The sequence below is a fragment of the Episyrphus balteatus genome, chromosome 1 (assembly GCF_945859705.1).
Source record: "Episyrphus balteatus chromosome 1, idEpiBalt1.1, whole genome shotgun sequence".
Classification (NCBI taxonomy): Eukaryota; Metazoa; Arthropoda; class Insecta; order Diptera; family Syrphidae; genus Episyrphus; species Episyrphus balteatus.
Window position 1 is genome coordinate 42179791 of NC_079134.1, and position 17967 is coordinate 42197757.

Genomic DNA, 17967 nt, shown 5'->3' on the forward strand with positions numbered 1-17967 from the left:
AAAAAAACTTATATGTTAAAAAAGTGGGCGTGGCAGTGGGCGGATTTTTCAAAAAAAAACTTCCAAAACTTTTTGATCGCTTATACAAACAAACCCTGAAAATTTCATCGAAATCGTTAGAGCCGTTTCCGAAAAAACTTATATGTTAAAAAAGTGGGCGTGGCAGTGGGCCGATTTTTCAAAAAAAAATTCCAAAACTTTTAACTCGCTTATATAAACAAACTCTGAAAATTTCATCGAAATCGTTAGAGCCGTTCCCGAAAAAACTTATATGTTAAAAAAGTGGGCGTGGCAGTGGGCGGATTTTTCCAAAAATACTTCCAAAACTTTTTAATCGCTTATACAAACAAACCCTGAAAATTTCATCGAAATCGTTAGAGCCGTTCCCGAAAAAACTTATATGTTAAAAAAGTGGGCGTGGCAGTGGGCGGATTTTTCCAAAAATACTTCCAAAACTTTTTACTCGCTTAGATGAACAAACCCTGAAAATTTCATCGAAATCGTTAGAGCCGTTTCCGAGATCCCAATTTTATATATATTTATATATATATATATATATATACAGGGTGTCCCACAGTCACCGCCCCAAACGAAAACCATGGATTCCTGAGGTCATTTTAAGTCGAAAAACTTAAGAGGTAATTTTCTCGTTTTCGTCCAGTTTTCGAGTTACCACGGTTTTTATGATTTTTGTTCTCTTTTCCCTTATCTAGCTTTATCTTTGCCAAACTACGTTTGATTTGAAAAATTTTTTTTACAACCAATCAAGAATTTATTACAGTTTTAGTTTGTCTCAAAACTTTTTTTTCTGCGGACAACCGTTTCTCCACAATTTTGCATCAAACACAATTTTCTTCGTTTTTTAAGTTGTTTTTTACACTTTCATATCATTTAAGTCAAAAAAACTCGTTAATGAGTATTAATTTTTTGTGCTTTTTATTAAAGCCCAGTTTATTTTCATAAAAAAAAATAAGTTTTATTTCATAAAAAAGGCTATTGAAATTAATTAAAAAAAATAAACAAACTGAGTTAATTAAAAAAAAAAATAATTTTTAAATAAAAAATTTATTTAAATGAATTAAAACTTTTTCTGAGCTTTATTTATTTGTTCTTTTCTTAACCACAACAGCTCAGAAAAAGTTTTAGTTCATTTAAATTAATTTTTTATTTAAAAATTATTTTTTTTTAATTCACTCAGTTTGTTTATTTTTTTTTAATTACTTTCAGTAGCCTTTTTTATGAAATAAAACTTATTTTTTTTTTATGAAAATAAACTGGGCTTTAATAAAAAGCATAAAAAATTAATACTCATTAACGTGTTTTTTTGACTTAAATGATATGAAAGTGTAAAAAACAACTTAAAAAACGAAGAAAATTGTGTTTGATGCAAAATTGTGGAGAAACGGTTGTCCGCAGAAAAAAAAGTTTTGAGACAAACTAAAACTGTAATAAATTCTTGATTGGTTGTAAAAAAAATTTTTCAAATCAAACGTAGTTTGGCAAAGATAAAGCTAGATAAGGGAAAAGAGAACAAAAATCATAAAAACCGTGGTAACTCGAAAACGGGACGAAAACGAGAAAATTACCTCTTAAGTTTTTCGACTTAAAATGACCTCAGGAATCCATGGTTTTCGTTTGGGGCGGTGACTGTGGGACACCCTGTATAAACAATTTTAGCTCGTTTAAAGTTATAAGATTTATATCTCACGCATAAATTGTACAGGCACACTAGATATTATGGATTCCTAACAATGACTCACTTTCTTACCTTGAGTAGGTAACGCATCACAATGGAATGTAGTCCAATCCTTAGATTTACAACTTAGCTAGCATAAAATTTATCAATGGGCAAAAGAAAAAAAAGGGGTTGAAACTATGCACCACCCCTTCTAATACCAACAAAAATACATAACCCTCCAGCTGCTTCTAAAGTCTATGTTCCAATGCAACACCTGAAAGGTTTCATTTATTCACTTAACCTTAGCCCACCACAAAAGTAGTAGTTGGTTCAAAACATTGCGTGGAGCAAGTGTTGTCACTGTGATCCGTCGCGATGCAAGACAACGGTCTTCACTGTGAAACGGACGATTCGGATTGTGCGGAAAACGATGACGTAAAAAATTATAATAAATTTTCTATATACTGGATTTGCAACAAAAAAAAAACTAAAAAAGGATTTAAATCCTCTTCCATAGGAACCCTTTGATCTAGATGATTTCTTGCCAGCAATTGGAGAATTTGGAAAATATCAAAAGCTTCTTGTTTTCGGAATATGTCTACCAGCATGCATTCCTTGTGGATTTTGTGCCTTCAATCAACTATTTATGTCCGATGCACCGGATGATTATTGGTGCAAGGTTCCGGAATTGTTGGATCTCCCTTTGGAGCAAAGAAAATTTTTGGCAATACCCCAGATTGTGGTAAGAAAATTTGTGATTTTTTAGATTGGATTGCATTTTATTTTGCAATATGAAGCCATGTTAGTGCAGCTTCTCAGACGATATCGATTGTTAGAAGTGTTTCATTTTATTTTTTTTTATCAGGAAAGTGTTAAGTTGAAAATGTCTAAGTTTTTTTAAGTGGATTCTTATTATTTCTGTTTTAGATAAGAGGTTTGAAGAAACATAAGTACTTTTAAAACAAATACGATAATTTTAATTGCATAAATCGGGATTAACAATGTTTCGAATGGCGTTTTCTATTGGAATATTACACACCAAAATAAACCTTATTAAACGGAAAATAAATGCTGTATATAATGCCAAGCTATGAAGTCTCAAACAATATACATACATACATATCTCAGGATGAAAATAATTGGCATATCACTACAATCGAACCTTAGAGCCAGTAGCCAGTAATTTTTGTATTTACTAATTAAGAGCAGTTTACTCATGGATGGACTTGGCTAGCGGAATCCTGTCAAACCTAGCGCGGAAGCTCTAGTTATTTTTTTTTAAATTTTGTTCGACCCTGCTTTTGACAAGTCGTCGGCGTAAAGCAAAATTGTTCTAAATCTACTTTTTACCGAAAATGAGTTAATGATGCAGTTTTACTAATTCGAGGGTGCTCTTTCCGAATTTGAAAACCGTTTTTGTCAAAAAATTTCATTACGCAGATAATATAATTTAATGGGACATAGAACAATAAAAACAGGAAAGTAGCCTTTTGAAAATGAGCCCGAGTATTATTGATTGTTTTAAGTCCCTTCATATTTTGTCCTAAGTCCATTTTTTATTTAAGGAAACAACGTACTTGTATAGGAATTGTTCTATGTCCAATTTCGGGTTTTTAGTTTTGAAAAATATTTAAAAATAGTATGCACCTACTAATGAGGTAAACTTAAGATTATGACCAATTTCCAATAATTGTCTTGTATAAAGGGGACTAGTTACTTTGGCATTATGTCTTTATTTACAACTCCCCTAACTTCTGTACCAAAAAAAAAAAAAAAACAGAAGTTTAAAGACTATACTTGGGCTATGAAAAAAGGCACTTTTGAAGCTGCCTAGAAAATGCCTTAACTTTAAAAGTGACCTTCAAAACGTTTTCATATAATTTTTTTTCGAAAACAAAAGTTTCAAACTCATCACTGTAAAAAATACATTAAATGTCAAAAATACATACCTGAATTTTTTAGTCTTTACTGATCTTAGAACTTAGTATAGTCCTAGTTCCTCAGAAAAAACGTTTAAGATAATAAATTTTTCTATATCTCTGTAATCTGAATGGTTTCTCAAATTTTGTTTTTCGAATATGTATTGTCAATTTTTTCGAAATCGAGTGTTTTTTTCAATACTGTTTTAGGACAAGTGGGTCAGTCAGTGGGATATTTTCCCTTCATAAACTGAAATATTTCAACATCGAGGTCCACCATTTTGCCAGTGCATAAGTGCAACACAAACTTGGTTGCAGGGTTCCCAGGTTTTAAAAATAAAAATCCCCTTTTTTAACACCAAAACGTTTTTGTTTCCCCTTTTTCGTAAAAAAATCCCCTTTTTTTCATGAAGAAAAAAATGCAAGTAGGTATTTAAAAACTTTTTTAAAAAAATATTAATTTTGTATTTAATTTATTCATAAAAATAAAAACTTTATGATGTAGGTACATATAAATCTTAAATGTACCTATGTACCTCGGATTTACGGTAGGAAAAATCCTACCGTAAATCCGAGATTTAGCTAAGTAGGTTTAAAATAAATCTCGAGATTTGTTCTAAATCTACTTAGCTAAATCCCGGATTTACGGTCGGTGGAAACATAGTATAAGGCAGGCTTCTTCGACCACGATGTGTCGTAACAATTTATTAGTCTTTTTTGGGGCTGCCGCAGCGCAGAAGGCCAGGGCTGCCAGAAATCATGATTTAGCATGATTTTCATGTTTTTTGAACTAAAATCATGTTTTAATGTTTTCGTGCCCAAAATCATGTTTTTTTTTCAATCCAAGAGAAAAATCTTTATAATCTTTTTGTAAACCAACAATCTTTTTCACTAGGTGAACTGTTATTTTTAAAAAGTTATTCAATACCTACATGAAGTATGTATATATGAAATTAACCTTAAATGATTACAAATTATAAACTTATTTATATTTTCAAGTTTTTTTCCAGCCATTTTTGTAATTTAAGTTATAACTACAATGGCCACCTTTTGAAAAAAGTGGGAAAATTACAAAAGCAAATAATTGTTTTTTCCTACAAAAAGCAATTTTTCCCGAAAAAAACTATAAACGTTTTGAAGTCAAGATTTAAGAATTCTGCATTAAAAAATGAGTTTTAAAATTTTCACTTTAAGAATTTTTGCAAAAAGTACCCTGTGTAGTTATACCTTTGATACTTTATTAATACTATTTTCTAAAATGAACTCGAAATAATTTGTTTTCCAGTCAAATAAGGGTCAAATAAGGGTTTAACCTCGGAATGAATGCTAATAGAAATTTTTTCTGCTCAAAACCTTCGTTTTGGCATTATATAACATACCTCAAAAGTCTAGAAAAATCTCATGTCCGCAAGTCGCGATTTTCAAGATCAAAGCCCGAAATGGAGGTTTTCAAAATTAGCAAAAAAGACGATGGTATTATATACACATATGATACATGATTTCAAGGTATTTTTTAATGCTGATTCCAAAAAATCTAAAATCAATCTGACGTCTCTGAAAAAATTTATACCTGTTTTTCATCTGTCAACCCATATTATTATAACAGTTGCTAACTTACTACCGAAAAACCCTTAAAAGTAATGGTAGCGGAATCATATTTTCCCATCTAGTGGGAATAAAACAACCTAGAGGTTCATTTTCTTTCAAATTTTGTTTTTTTTTTTATAAATCATGTTTTTTGAAGTGAAATCATTTTTTTATCATGTTTTTTTAAATTTCGAAATGGCAGCACTGCAGAAGGCTCAAAACTGATATACCAAAAAAAAAAAAAATAAAATGTAATTAATGTAGGTAATATTAAGTATTTTGAGGAGTGAATACAAAATTAAAGCACCTATTCTTTAATAGAGCTGAGGAATTCAAAAATCCACTTAGCGTGGAATACGATAGTTTATTTCGAAATTGAGTTTTATTTAAATATATTACATTGTTCAAAGATTGTGTTTAATGTTTTTGTAAGTATAATTGTTTTTGTAAGTTAAGATTTTCCCCTTTTAGATATTTTTTCCCCTTTTTTTATCCCCGTCCCCTATTTTATCCCTTTCGTTTAAGAAAATCGGCAAAAATGGTGATTTTCCCCTCAACCTGGGAACCCTGCTTGGTTGCACGTACTTTCTGTTATACCTACTAATATGTGCTTAAAATGTTAAATTTTTTTTGTGAACATTCGTAAAAAAATAACACTGGTCAACAAAATTTAACTTTTTTTGCCACAAGAACCAAAATTTACTTTTCTAGTAGTTTTTGGGGTGCTGAATCCGAATCTGAAGTCAGAAAAATTTGATTGGCCTCCGTTTTTTAAATATTACCGTTTTAAAAAAAACCCTTTTTTTTGCATTTTATAACGGTAATATTTCAAGAACGAAGGCTAATAGAATTTTTCTGATTGTGGATTCGAGTTCGGCAACCCAAAAACCTTTAGAAAAGTATATTTTGATTCTTGTGGCAAAAAAAGTTTAATTTGGTTGGTCAGTGTTGTTTCTGATTCAAAGACCGCTATTTAAATTTTAAATATCTCGGTCAATAAAAGAGATATTGGAAAGATTTAAACATTTTTTGAAAGAATAAAACTAGCTCTTATAGGCAACGTTACAAATTTATTCATAATGAATTACTCCACATAAAAACATAACCTCGAAAACAGCCAAAATTACGTTTTTTTGACATTTTCTAACGGTAATATTTAAAAAACGAAGGTCAATCAAACTTTTCTGTCTTCAGATTCGGATTCAGCACCCCAAAAAGTATTAGAAAAGTATATTTTGGTTCTTGTGGCAAAAACCTTGTTGACCAGTGTAATTTAAGTTTTATCTTAAAAACAAATACATACAAAAAAACACACAAAATATTCTTTTTGTATTGCTAAACAACGCTTTCAGTTTTGACGACCAAACGTATTTGGTACAAAGAGAAAAAAATTCAAAATCGTTAGAGCGAGCGGTCGCACGTATTTGCTCTTATAGTAAGTGGAACTTTATTCTGAAAAAAAAATTAGGGGAAAATTGAAGAAAAATATTTTTAAGGAATTTCACAAGAAGTAGTGTAAGAAAAAAAATATAAAATCTGTTTTTATAATTACTTGTTTTAAATGGTTTTTTTTTTTTTTTTTGATTCTTGTATAGAAACGTAACATTACCAAATGGCTTACGATTTAAATAACCAAGAAAAAATCTGGTCTCGCTCTCGCCTAGTCGCACAGTGGTCCCATTGGTCGTTTTTGGCGTCAATATTCATTTATACGGCCATTTCTAGACGAAAAGTTATGAAATTTGGTACACTGAATGATAATAGTATGGAGAATAAGAAAAAGCTGCCAAAAAGCTTTTTTTTATTCAAATTGGCGGCTCCAAAATGGCGGAAAGAATGGGCGTTAAAATAGAATTTTCATTTTCAAAACAGCATATAAGCTAGAAATTGGGCTAAATTCATAACAAAAAGGTGTCAGATCTTAGATTTAGCTATCAATTTTGACGACGACGCTACATTACAAATAGAACTCAAGATATAAGACTTTTAAACTATTCAAATCGGCTCCATTTTGGAGAGTTCTGAATTAAAAAAAAAAAAAAAAAAAAAAGAAAAGTCTCCAAAACAAAGCCGATTAAACAGCTTATATCTTGAGTTTTATTGTTCGCATTGTCAAGATTGATGTCTCCAGGCTTAGGGGAAATGTCAGAGCATCTCTGTTTATATTCTGAATGTGAATTTGTGTTAATTTAGTCTAATCATTTTAATTGGAAAATTTTTTTGCTCAATACCTTCGTTTTGGCATTCTATAACATACCTCAAAAGTCTAGTAAAATCTCATGTACGCAAGTCGCGATTTTCAAGGTCCAAGCGCGAAATGGAGATTTTCAAAATTAGCAATAATAGACAATGGTATTATATAGACATATGATACAAGACTTCGAGGTATTTTTTAATGCTGATGCCAAAAAATCTAAAATCAAGACAATCTGACGTCTCTAAAAAAGAGTTATACCTGTTTTTCATCTGTCAACCCATATTATTATAAGTTATAACAGTTGCAAACTTACTACCGAAAAACCTTTAAAAGTTATGGTAGAGGAACCAAATTTTGCATGACGGTTTTCATATATACATTAAGAATCAAAACAATGCAATGCCAAAAGCATTAATATATTATGACAAAATGGTATTTTTTGAGAAAATGGGAAATTTTGGGATATGCACTTATAAACATCCTGGTACAATCTTGGAATTAGTGCTAATAGGCTAATTTTTTTGTTTGGATATTCTATAACTTAAGTCAAAAATCTAAAAAAATCTCATGTCCGCAAGTCCTAATTTTACTGGTTTGAAAATAAGGTGCAAATTTTAAAAAATTGAAAAACTCCACTTCAGATATTTGTGTCAGATCAACATGAATAAGGTACATTACTTTTCAGGGATGCGTCAGGTTGACTTGTTTGTGAGTTTTTTTTTGGAATAAGTGTTAAAAAATACCTTTAAATTTAAATCATGTCGCTTATGTTGGTACCTATACATATAAAAATTTAAACATTTCTTATTAATTTTTTTAAAACTGCACGTAACTTGGTTTAACCTGCAAAATTAGAACTTGCGGACATGAGATTTTTTTAGATTTTTGACATAAGTTATATATCCAAACAAAAAAATTAGCCTATTAGCAGTGGCGTACGTTGAGTCGTCGGGGCCCCGGGGCAAGACTCAATTTTGGGGCCCCTTTCATATTTGGGGGCCCTTTAGATACAAAAAAAATTACGTATACGCCATACATTTTTTTTGTATGGCTTATATATTTTTAGGTTTATTTTAATGTTTTAATATGTTCGTAATGCACTTTGCCTAAAATGAAATATTTAGAGACCCCTAAAATAATTTTTTTTTAGCTTAGAATTGATAGTTCTTGGGGCCTCTGTTCTGAAGTAATATGTACATTAGGGTGTATCAAAATGCAAAAGTATGGAATTTTCAAGTGTAATAGCTTTTAAAAGTTGCATTGCTTATCAAAATTAAATCCTGCGTTTACAGTTTTCATTTTAATTAATATCTTTGGCTCGCTCAAAATATAGGAAGAAATCAGCACCGATTGGATACAAATCTGCACCGTTTGGATACAAAAAATATATATTTAATATTTTTAGGATTTCACGTGAAAGATAATTCCAAGAAAAAACTTTTAAGCTTATATTTGTTGGAATTGAACACTTAGTAAAGAAGCTACAAGATAATAAGTCAAGTTTAATAACAACTTCAACCGATTTGAGCGAGCCAAAGACGAACGATATTATAATTTTTTTCACATAATTATTAAATTTCAGACTCTAATACAACTTTTGACCACTATTAAATTTGAAAATTAGGGTACTTTTATTTTTCTATACAAAAGTGACACATCCTAATGTACATGTACATATTTGATTTTCCATCATCAAACATAATTTTGTTTTATTGTTGGGCCCCTGAAAAATTTATTTTGGGGCCCTAAAAATTAAATATTTAGCGGCCCCTAAAATAAAAATGTTTGAAGTAATAAATACATATTTGAGTTTCCATCATCAGACATATTTTTTTTTATTTTGGGGCCCCTGAAAAATTAAAATTAAATATTAAGAGACCCCTAAAATAAATTTTTTTTAGCTTAGAATTGATAGTTCTTGGGGCCTCTGTTCTAAAGTAATGTGTACACATTTGATTTTCCATCATCAAACATAGTTTATTTCTTTTGGGGCCCCTGAAAAATAATTTTTGGGGCCTCAAAATTATCAAAATTAAGTGCTTAGAGGCCCCTAAAATATAATATAATTTTTTTGGAGCCAAGAATGAATAGGTATTGAAGCTTCTGTTCTGATGTAATATTCGGAATGCCACCAATAACGTAATGTTTTTAGTTTGTGCCCTGATGTATTTATGTTGGGGCAAAAAAAAACATTTTTTTTTTTAACTTAATTTTTTTTAAGTACTGAAGTAAAGGCATTTGGGGTCCCTGCAGGGCCCTGGCTTGAAGTTGTTTTTTGCTTTTTTGGGGCCCCTAATGTATTATTTGTGGTTGCAAAGATTTTTCAAGTAATATTTTTTGGTGCCCTAAGATAAAATTATAATTTTTCTTTTAAAAAAGCAGTTTATTTCCTTTTGGAGCCCCTAGGGTAACCTTTTCATCAAATCAATATATATTATGTGGCTACATTATACATTACACTGAATGACATAATTTGTCTCCCTTGTATCCGAAGTGATTCAAATACATTTTAATTTACTTCGTAACTCAATTATGCTAACAGTTTCCTTCTCTGCATTGTCTTTAAAGGGGGCCCTGAGGTCGGTCGGGGGCCCCGGGGCGTCGCCCCGCTTGCCCCAAGGGAGTGTACGCCCCTGCCTATTAGCACTAATTCCAAGATTGTACCAGGATGTTTTTTAGTGCATATCCTAAAATGTCCTCTTTCTCAAAAAATACAATTTGTTCATAGATTTATATGTTTTTTTCATTGCATTGTTTTGATTCTTAATGATAATGGATATGAAAACCGTCATGCAAAATTTGGTTCCTCTACCATAATTTTTAAAGGTTTTTCGGTAGTAAGTTTGCAACTGTTATAATAATATGGGTTGACAGATGAAAAACAAGTATAACTTTTTAGAGACGTCAGATTGTCTTGATTTTAGATTTTTTGGCATCAGCATTAAAAAATACCTCGAAGTCATGTATCATATGTCTATCTCTATATAATACCATTGTCTATTATTGTTAATTTGGAAAATCTCCATTTCGCGCTCGGACCTTGAAAATCGCGACTTGCGGACATGAGATTTTACTAGACTTTTGAGGTATGTTATAGAATGGCAAAACGAAGGTATTTAGCAAAAAAAAAATTCTATTACCATTCATTCCGAGGTGAAACCCTTATTTGACTGGATTATAAGAAAAGTTCTATTTTTAATGAAAAAAGAAAAATCCTTTCTCAGATTTTCAAAACTGAATACTATTTTGTATGATTTTTTTTAGAACTTTGTCTTACTTAATTTTTGTTTATTAATAAATAATTTCAGGATGAAGGAGTCAAAGCATTCAGCAAATGCACTCGCTACTCTGTGAACTGGTATGATCTACTCAAAGGAGTTAATGTAAGCAGTCTAGCTCCAGATCCTTCTTGGTCAGTTGAAAAATGCCTCGAAGGCTATGAATATAATTTGACAACTGTAACATCTTCAATTGTCATAGATGTATGTAATGTGTTCGAAAAATATTGAATATCTCATTTAATCCACATTCCTCCTCGCTAGAGCTAGACAAATATTATAACACCTTTCTTCATCAGCATCTTTCAGTTCATTGAAAAAAAAAAAAAAAATACTAAAACATGAAAACCATCATCATTTTCATTCCGACAAGCAACGGAAATGTACATCTTGTTTAGTTCGATTTAGTATGCGACCAAGATATCTATCCGACAATTGGTCTGGCGGCCTTGAACACTGGTGGACCAGTTGGAGTCTATTTGTTTGGCCTGCTCAATGACAGAGCCGGACGAAGACTATCCTATTTCACATGTCTTGGCACAATGCTCTTGGGCTCATTGATCACATCGATAAGCACAGATTTCTGGATGTGGGCATTTAGTCGGGTAATAGTTGGACTCACTATTCCAGCTGTGTACCAGATTCCATTTATTATATGTGAGTACAATAATACAACAGATTCGTGATCAATTGTGAAATATTGTTTTAAAATTTATTTGCAATGTTTTCTATAATGTTTCAGCCCTGGAGCTAGTGGGACCGAATTATAGATCATTTGTGACGGTCATGACGTGTACGTTTTATACGTGTGGCATTATGATGTTAGCTGGTGTTACTTATATGATCCGGGATTGGGTTAAGCTATCTTATTATACTTCAATGCCATTTTTAGCATATTTCTTGTATTTATTTGTGATGCCAGAATCTCCGAGGTGGCTTTTGATGCGTGGGAGATTGGAAGAAGCTTTGACAATTTTGCAAGAGATGGCGCGGGTGAATCAAAAACAATTCCCACAAGCCTTCAAAACTAAGCTAGAAGCACGAATATTACGTGAGAAGTTCAAAACAAAAAAGAAACAAAAGAATGTTGGAGTTTTTGATCTTTGCAGGTAAGTCTAGAAAATGTTATTCTATTCAGTCAAAAGTGACCAAAACACGTTATTTGATTCAATAAAGTGTTATCTATACAATCGATTATATCTATTTTGATAAGTCCGAACTTCAAACATAGGGTTAGATTTTCTACCTTAAACCTATTCAACTTTAAGCCTATCCAAGTTCTCTATTTATTGCTCGATTACATGTGGTCTTTTAAAATCATATCCAAGACTTGTAGTCTTTCTTATTGTCGGATAGCTACTTGTCGCATTGTCGGCAGCAGAAGTGCCAACCTGTAGACTGTAGAGTCAGTCACTTTAACCTGTGAGCTTTGATGCAATCTTCAATGAATCAGAGTCTGACAAGCTCCCTAGAAAATATGGATTTAGGCATTATAGCGTTCTTTCTTAAATGACATTGCATACTGTTTAAGTGAATCAGTCCATTTACCCTTCAAATTAAAAGAATCCTAGCTCTGAAGCTTAGGGATCTCGTCGGTAATTGTGAATAGAGCTTAAGGAGACCTTTCTTTTGATGTGTCACTCGATGGATTTGAAAGAAATTTTTAGAAATATATTTTTTTTTGGCAAGGGGTACCCCTTGGATTTTTTTCGAAAATCAGCCATTCCAAAGTAACGGAGAACTTGTTTTCAGTTTATCTCGTTAAAGAAGCAATCTTTTTTCTTGAAACTTGGTAGGTCTTAAGGTCGCATGATTAAGTTGATGTTCTAGAAGTTTTACGAAAAACTAATTAAACGTGGCAAAATTATTCACAGATAAAGCGGTAACGGAGAAGACGCGTACAAGTCTTCTCCGTTACCATTTTTGTCTGTTAATAATTTAGCTTAGCTATTTTGAATTAGTTTCTCTTGAAACTTCTAGAATTTCAATTTTATCATGAGCCCTTAAGACCCACCAAGTTTCAAGAAAAAATATTGCTTCTTCACCGAGATAAACTGAATAATAAGCGTGAAAATGTCATAACAAATGGAATGGCCGAAATGTGAAAAAATGTATTTGTATTTTTTTTACAAAGGCCTGTGAACTGTGAACTCATATATTCAAAATATTAACTAACCACTTTTTTTGTATTTTAAATCAGGGGTCGAATTATGGCACACGATTACGATCATACGTTAACGTTTTGAATATTTCTGTCTCTATTTAATTATTAGAAAATGATAGGGACACATAGCAACCATCCGTTAACGAACGTATGCCGTAATTCGACCCCAGCTCTTCTGAGTTTTTTTTTGTTTTTTTTTACCAAAATTTAAGTGAGCTGGGCCCAATTCCTCAAGTGTGAGTTTTTTTTCCGTGAGTTTGTCTGTTGCCTTATTCGCAAGGCAATTTACACTTTGTTCGTATACACAGAGGAACTCGCTCTTGCGAAAGGGGCCCCTGGTTACCTCACATATTAACTGAAAAATAAGTTCAAAATTCGAAAATACGAAATCCGGACGCGAACAACTTGTCGCCTGCAAATCACAATAGAAAAAAAGTGAAATTTAATTTTTCTGGGTGGAATCTTGTTCACGCGAAACTCACAATAAGGCTCTGAATATGTTTTTCAGGGAACATATATCGTCTCTTTAAAAGCAAAGTGACTGTTGCCAACAAATTTAGAACTAGTGCGAGCGGGGCCTTAAGGTAGTATGGGGTTGACATGGGACTTCACTACCAGAACGACTAAACGAAAAACGGAACATAGACCTACCGAAGAAAATACTATTCCGGACCGCCTTCATAATTGTCCCGGTTCCTTTGTTTTGCGATAGTGTACTACCAATTGTAATTTCATCTAATGAGCAATATATGTGCTTCGAAATCATTCTTCATAAAGTAATTCAGTTAATGGGAAAAAATATGAAAAAAGTTGTGACGTCAGCTTAGTTTGGATGGAGCATTGAAGAGGGGTCTGAGTAATAATCTAAATATCTCGAGAACGAATTGTGGCATAGAAAAATTGTAATATACATATAACTATGTATCCCAATTTCTCCCATACATTCACGCAAAAGCTAAGGTCGCATTCCATTTTTTGTAAAAAAAATCACTTAGATTCTACATAAAGCAAAAAATTGTTAGTCAAACCATATACATAGATACACCTGTATTTTGTTAGTAAAAAATGGCTTGAATCCATCAGTTTTCATTTTTTTTCATCCAGGACCAACCAATCAATCCACATTCACATAGCGAAATTATAACATAATATGTATCTACTTTATAAGTCCTAAAGTTTGGGTATTTCAGCAGCAAATTAATATTTTTTTCTTTCTTTGAAACAGAAAGTTTCGGAATTTCAGCAGCAAATTAATGTTTTTTTTTCTTTAAAACAAAAAAATTCGAGGGGGGGGGGTTCAACCCCTAAAACCCCCCCTGCGTTCGCCCCTGCTCGTAATGTATTAAGAAGTGAAATTATTTCCCACCTTCCGCGGTTAATAACTTCACAGAAATGTAAATTTCGTTCCCACAAAAAAGTGGAGTTGGTTCTTACATTCAGTGGGAATTAGCTTCACCAGAAAAAAGTGAAATTATTTTTCACTAGAGGTGAAGTTATTAGTTCCTTCCACCGTAGCAATCTTTTGCCTTCCTCTCGGTCGATTGATTTTAATTTCCATCCAGGAGAGAATGGGAAAGTGATTTTGTAACTAGAGACCTCGTCGAAACTACTATTGATAGTAATGGCTTCAAGACTAAAAATAATGCTTGTTTATTCCAAGTCCTTGTGACCCCCAATGCTTCAAAGTTGCGCATGCGCACTCTTCATAACATATATTTTCGAAATTGTGTTGAACTGATTTCTCCTCTTCAACGTTCTGCTCTTGCCTAAACGATGACAAGGTTACTTGTAAAAGCTTTTTAAAACAACTTTGAACAAGGAATAGAGTTTCATGCATTCACTTAATTCCAGTTCAAATTGGATCACCGAATTTAATTTCTAACAACCGCCTTTTTAACTAATCTACTTTGCAACATATTTGTAGCCACAAGACGTATCCTTTTCTATTTACCTACTTACCTATGTACATACTCCGTTAAAACATGGCTGTTGTCAGCTTATTTCAGGAGCATTGTAAACACAGGGTTGACTGCTAATTGCAAATTTAATTTTTTTTTTACAAATTAGATAAATATTTTGAAATAATTTATATTTTCTTTAATTTAGGACTCCCAACATGCGTTTGAAAACAATCCTCATAACTCTGAGTTGGTTTGCCAATGAGACAGTTTACTTGGGTCTCAGCTACTATGGGCCATCTCTTGGCAGCAATCAATACTTGAGTTTTCTACTATCAGCTGTTGTCGAGATTCCAAGCTATCTCTGTTGCTGGGTTCTAATGGACAAATGGGGTCGTCGATGGCCTTTAAGTTTATCAATGATATTGGGCGGTGTTTTCTGTGTCATTACAGTCCTCATTCCAGATGATGCTGTCACTGAAACTTTAGTATTATTTTTAGTATCAAAAGCAATGCTGTCTGCTTCATTTCTTATTATCTATCCATTTGCTGGTGAGTTGTATCCAACTCAAGTGCGAGGTATTGGTATTGGAGCATCAAGTTATATTGGAGGATTAGGACTTATTGTTATTCCTTTTGTGACGTATTTGGTAAAAAAAAATATTTTTATGAAAACCAATTTAAAATATCTTTAATTTAGGGTAAAGAAAATCTTAAATTGCCATTGGTAATTATGGGGTTCGTGTCGATGTTGGGTGGACTAACAAGTTTGAGACTTCCCGAAACCTTAAATAGTCGTCTTCCAAATACTTTAGAAGAAGGTGAAGAATTCGGCAAAGAATGGACAATGCATGATTGCTTACATTGTCTGCCAATGAAGTGGGTTTTTAAATATTCTTTTCTTCTTTAAAAACTCTATTAATTGTTTTTTTTTACAGAGGTCCACCATCCCAGCAAGCTTCATATGAAAATCTGGACATAACATCCAATGCATCCGATGTTGCTCTAAATTTGAACGAAAACAGTGATGTGAGTGATTTACCAGGCCGTTCAACTGACATTGGACTATCGGAGCGCACACCTCTAGATAATATTCGGCCAAGGAGATCATCAATGAAACGGATTGTTCGTCAAATGAGCGTAATGGACACACAAAAGTCACATGATGGGAGTATTCAGTTAACGTATTGGTTTTGACTAATAAAGCAAATCAATGAGGATAGATTTTGAACGATATTATTGATGGTTGATGTTTGTTTGTTTTGTTTTTGGCTAAGTTTTGCGTCAGTATTTCAATAATTTAAACTGTATTTAGGTAAGCTTTAATTTTTTTTTGTTTATTTAGTTTAAAAAAATGTATTAAATATTTTTTAAAACTTAGTTTTTGTTTTATTTTATTCAAAGAAAAGCGATGGGTTTTTAAATCAATTGTATCAAAACGACATCTTTTTCATAATTAAACGTTTCAGAGTATGTATTTGGAACATTCGAGTTCCAGAACGGAACTGATGTCAATATTACCCGTGGATACTACTCGTACACCAAAGTTCCTGCATAAATTTAAAAATGCCATCAAAGAAGAAGATAAAAGAAGTTCTGCTTTTGCAAGACAAGAAGACGCATAGAGTTTTTTGTGTGAGACAAAACATTTTTTAACATTCGAAAAGGACTTATAAGGCCATCAAAAACAATTTCTTGTTCCGGCTAGCCAAAGTAAATGCCCTTTCATCTCGCGTGTTTTGCATTGTCTTAGACCCAATTTCACCCTCTTGCCAGCAACACACAACAATTGTTCAGAGTGTTGCACAGCACTTTTTTAAGGAGAAAGATGAATGGAGTTTGGTTAATTTCTCATGGCAAAAAAGAAAAAAAAAGTTCAAGCAAGCTAAATTCTAAATGTTTGGATGAACTCGCTTGCAATTTCATTACAAATAGTATCTACAATAACGGCTCTTATTGTTTTAAAATATTCTACAATGCCATAAGTATCGCTGCAGATGTTGCATATGATTTTAATTATAAAACTCAACATTTATAAAATTGCAACATAGATTTTTTGTACATAAACCATATACCGTCGTTACCAGGGAACAGATTTTTCTTACTTTTTTTTGCGTTACCTTAAGAACGTATAGACTTTATACAAACAAGGTTTGTAAAAATCATTTTTTTAATGCATTTGTTTTCCATTACAAATTGAAAAAAATTTGCATTAAAAAAAAATATTTATTTAAACTTAAAATATTTTGCATTAAAAAAATGTTATTGGAACTGAAAAATATTTGCATTGAAAATAAAAATTTTACTGCAAGTAAAAATATTTTGCATTGAAAAAAAAAAAATTATTGCAAATAAAAAATTTTCTGTACTGAAAAAAAAAAATAAAAACAAATTCAATGCAAAATGTGTGCACCAAATATTTTTTTTTTTTTAATATTCGTCGAATTTCTTACAATTTTGACTATTGGACCATACATTAGGTTCAATGTTATAGTTGACATAGCTGATGTATGGTCAAATAGTCAAAATTGTAAGAAATTCGACCCCTCCATGTTGGTTTTTGATTAAAATTTCGAATTTTGTTTTTACACGAAACCAATACTTTCCCTTCAGAGCAAGTAAATACATTAAAGTATAGTCTGCCGACTAAATAAGATTAGCGAAACGATTTTTTTCATCGACCGATACTTTATCGTTCTAGTGTACGCACTCTCATATATTTCCATTCTGATCAAGAGGACAAGAGACCGACTAAAAATATAGGTCGATAGAAAGGGGAAACCGACGCACAGTGCGGCGACTAGTGGAAAAAAATCAAAAAAAAGAATTTGCTAAAAATGTGAAAAAAGTATGCCAAATTCAAGGTAATAAGTCTGAATGAATAAATCGACAGTTAATTTATGATAAAGTTCAATTTTCTGTTGTCAGAGATCCTCAGAAGATCAATAAAAAAAAAAAAACAATTAGAGTAAGATTTGTAGTTACCGGTTAAAAGACCATTTACTGAAGAAAAAAGGAAAATATGATATTTTTTTTGCTAGGTTCACATTCAGGAGAGAAAATATAATTGTTCTAACTGCATATTTTTTTTTCTACATGTAAATTTAAATTTTTTTTGAGAGTCCAAATCAAAGCTTCTTTGTTCGTTGTAAGTACTAACTTTGATAAACCATATATTTTGAGAGGGGTCAGATGGGAAAAAAGTGTTTTTATTTAAAGAAAGAAAACAATTATATCTTTTAAAAA

The 17967-nt window shown here is 31.9% G+C and overlaps 1 protein-coding gene across 1 annotated transcript; it reads left to right on the top strand.

The window, feature by feature from the left end:
* Positions 1 to 1718: 1718 nt before the first annotated feature.
* LOC129906668 (carcinine transporter) lies at positions 1719 to 16036 on the top strand. Its single transcript, XM_055982535.1, has 8 exons — positions 1719 to 2113; positions 2196 to 2420; positions 10690 to 10863; positions 11058 to 11316; positions 11402 to 11768; positions 14930 to 15371; positions 15422 to 15600; positions 15660 to 16036. The coding sequence occupies exons 1-8, from the start codon at positions 2054 to 2056 to the stop codon at positions 15916 to 15918; spliced, it is 1965 nt and encodes a 654-aa protein (XP_055838510.1). The 5' UTR covers positions 1719 to 2053; the 3' UTR covers positions 15919 to 16036.
* The last annotated feature ends 1931 nt before the right edge of the window (positions 16037 to 17967 follow it).

Coding starts and splice junctions, on each gene's coding strand:
- LOC129906668 (XM_055982535.1), top strand. CDS start 2,054: ATGCAAGACAACGGTCTTCACTGTGAAACGGACGATTCGGATTGTGCG. Junction 11,317..11,401: donor CCAGATTCCATTTATTATAT/GTGAGTACAATA, acceptor ATAATGTTTCAG/CCCTGGAGCTAGTGGGACCG. Junction 15,601..15,659: donor TTACATTGTCTGCCAATGAA/GTGGGTTTTTAA, acceptor TTTTTTTTACAG/AGGTCCACCATCCCAGCAAG.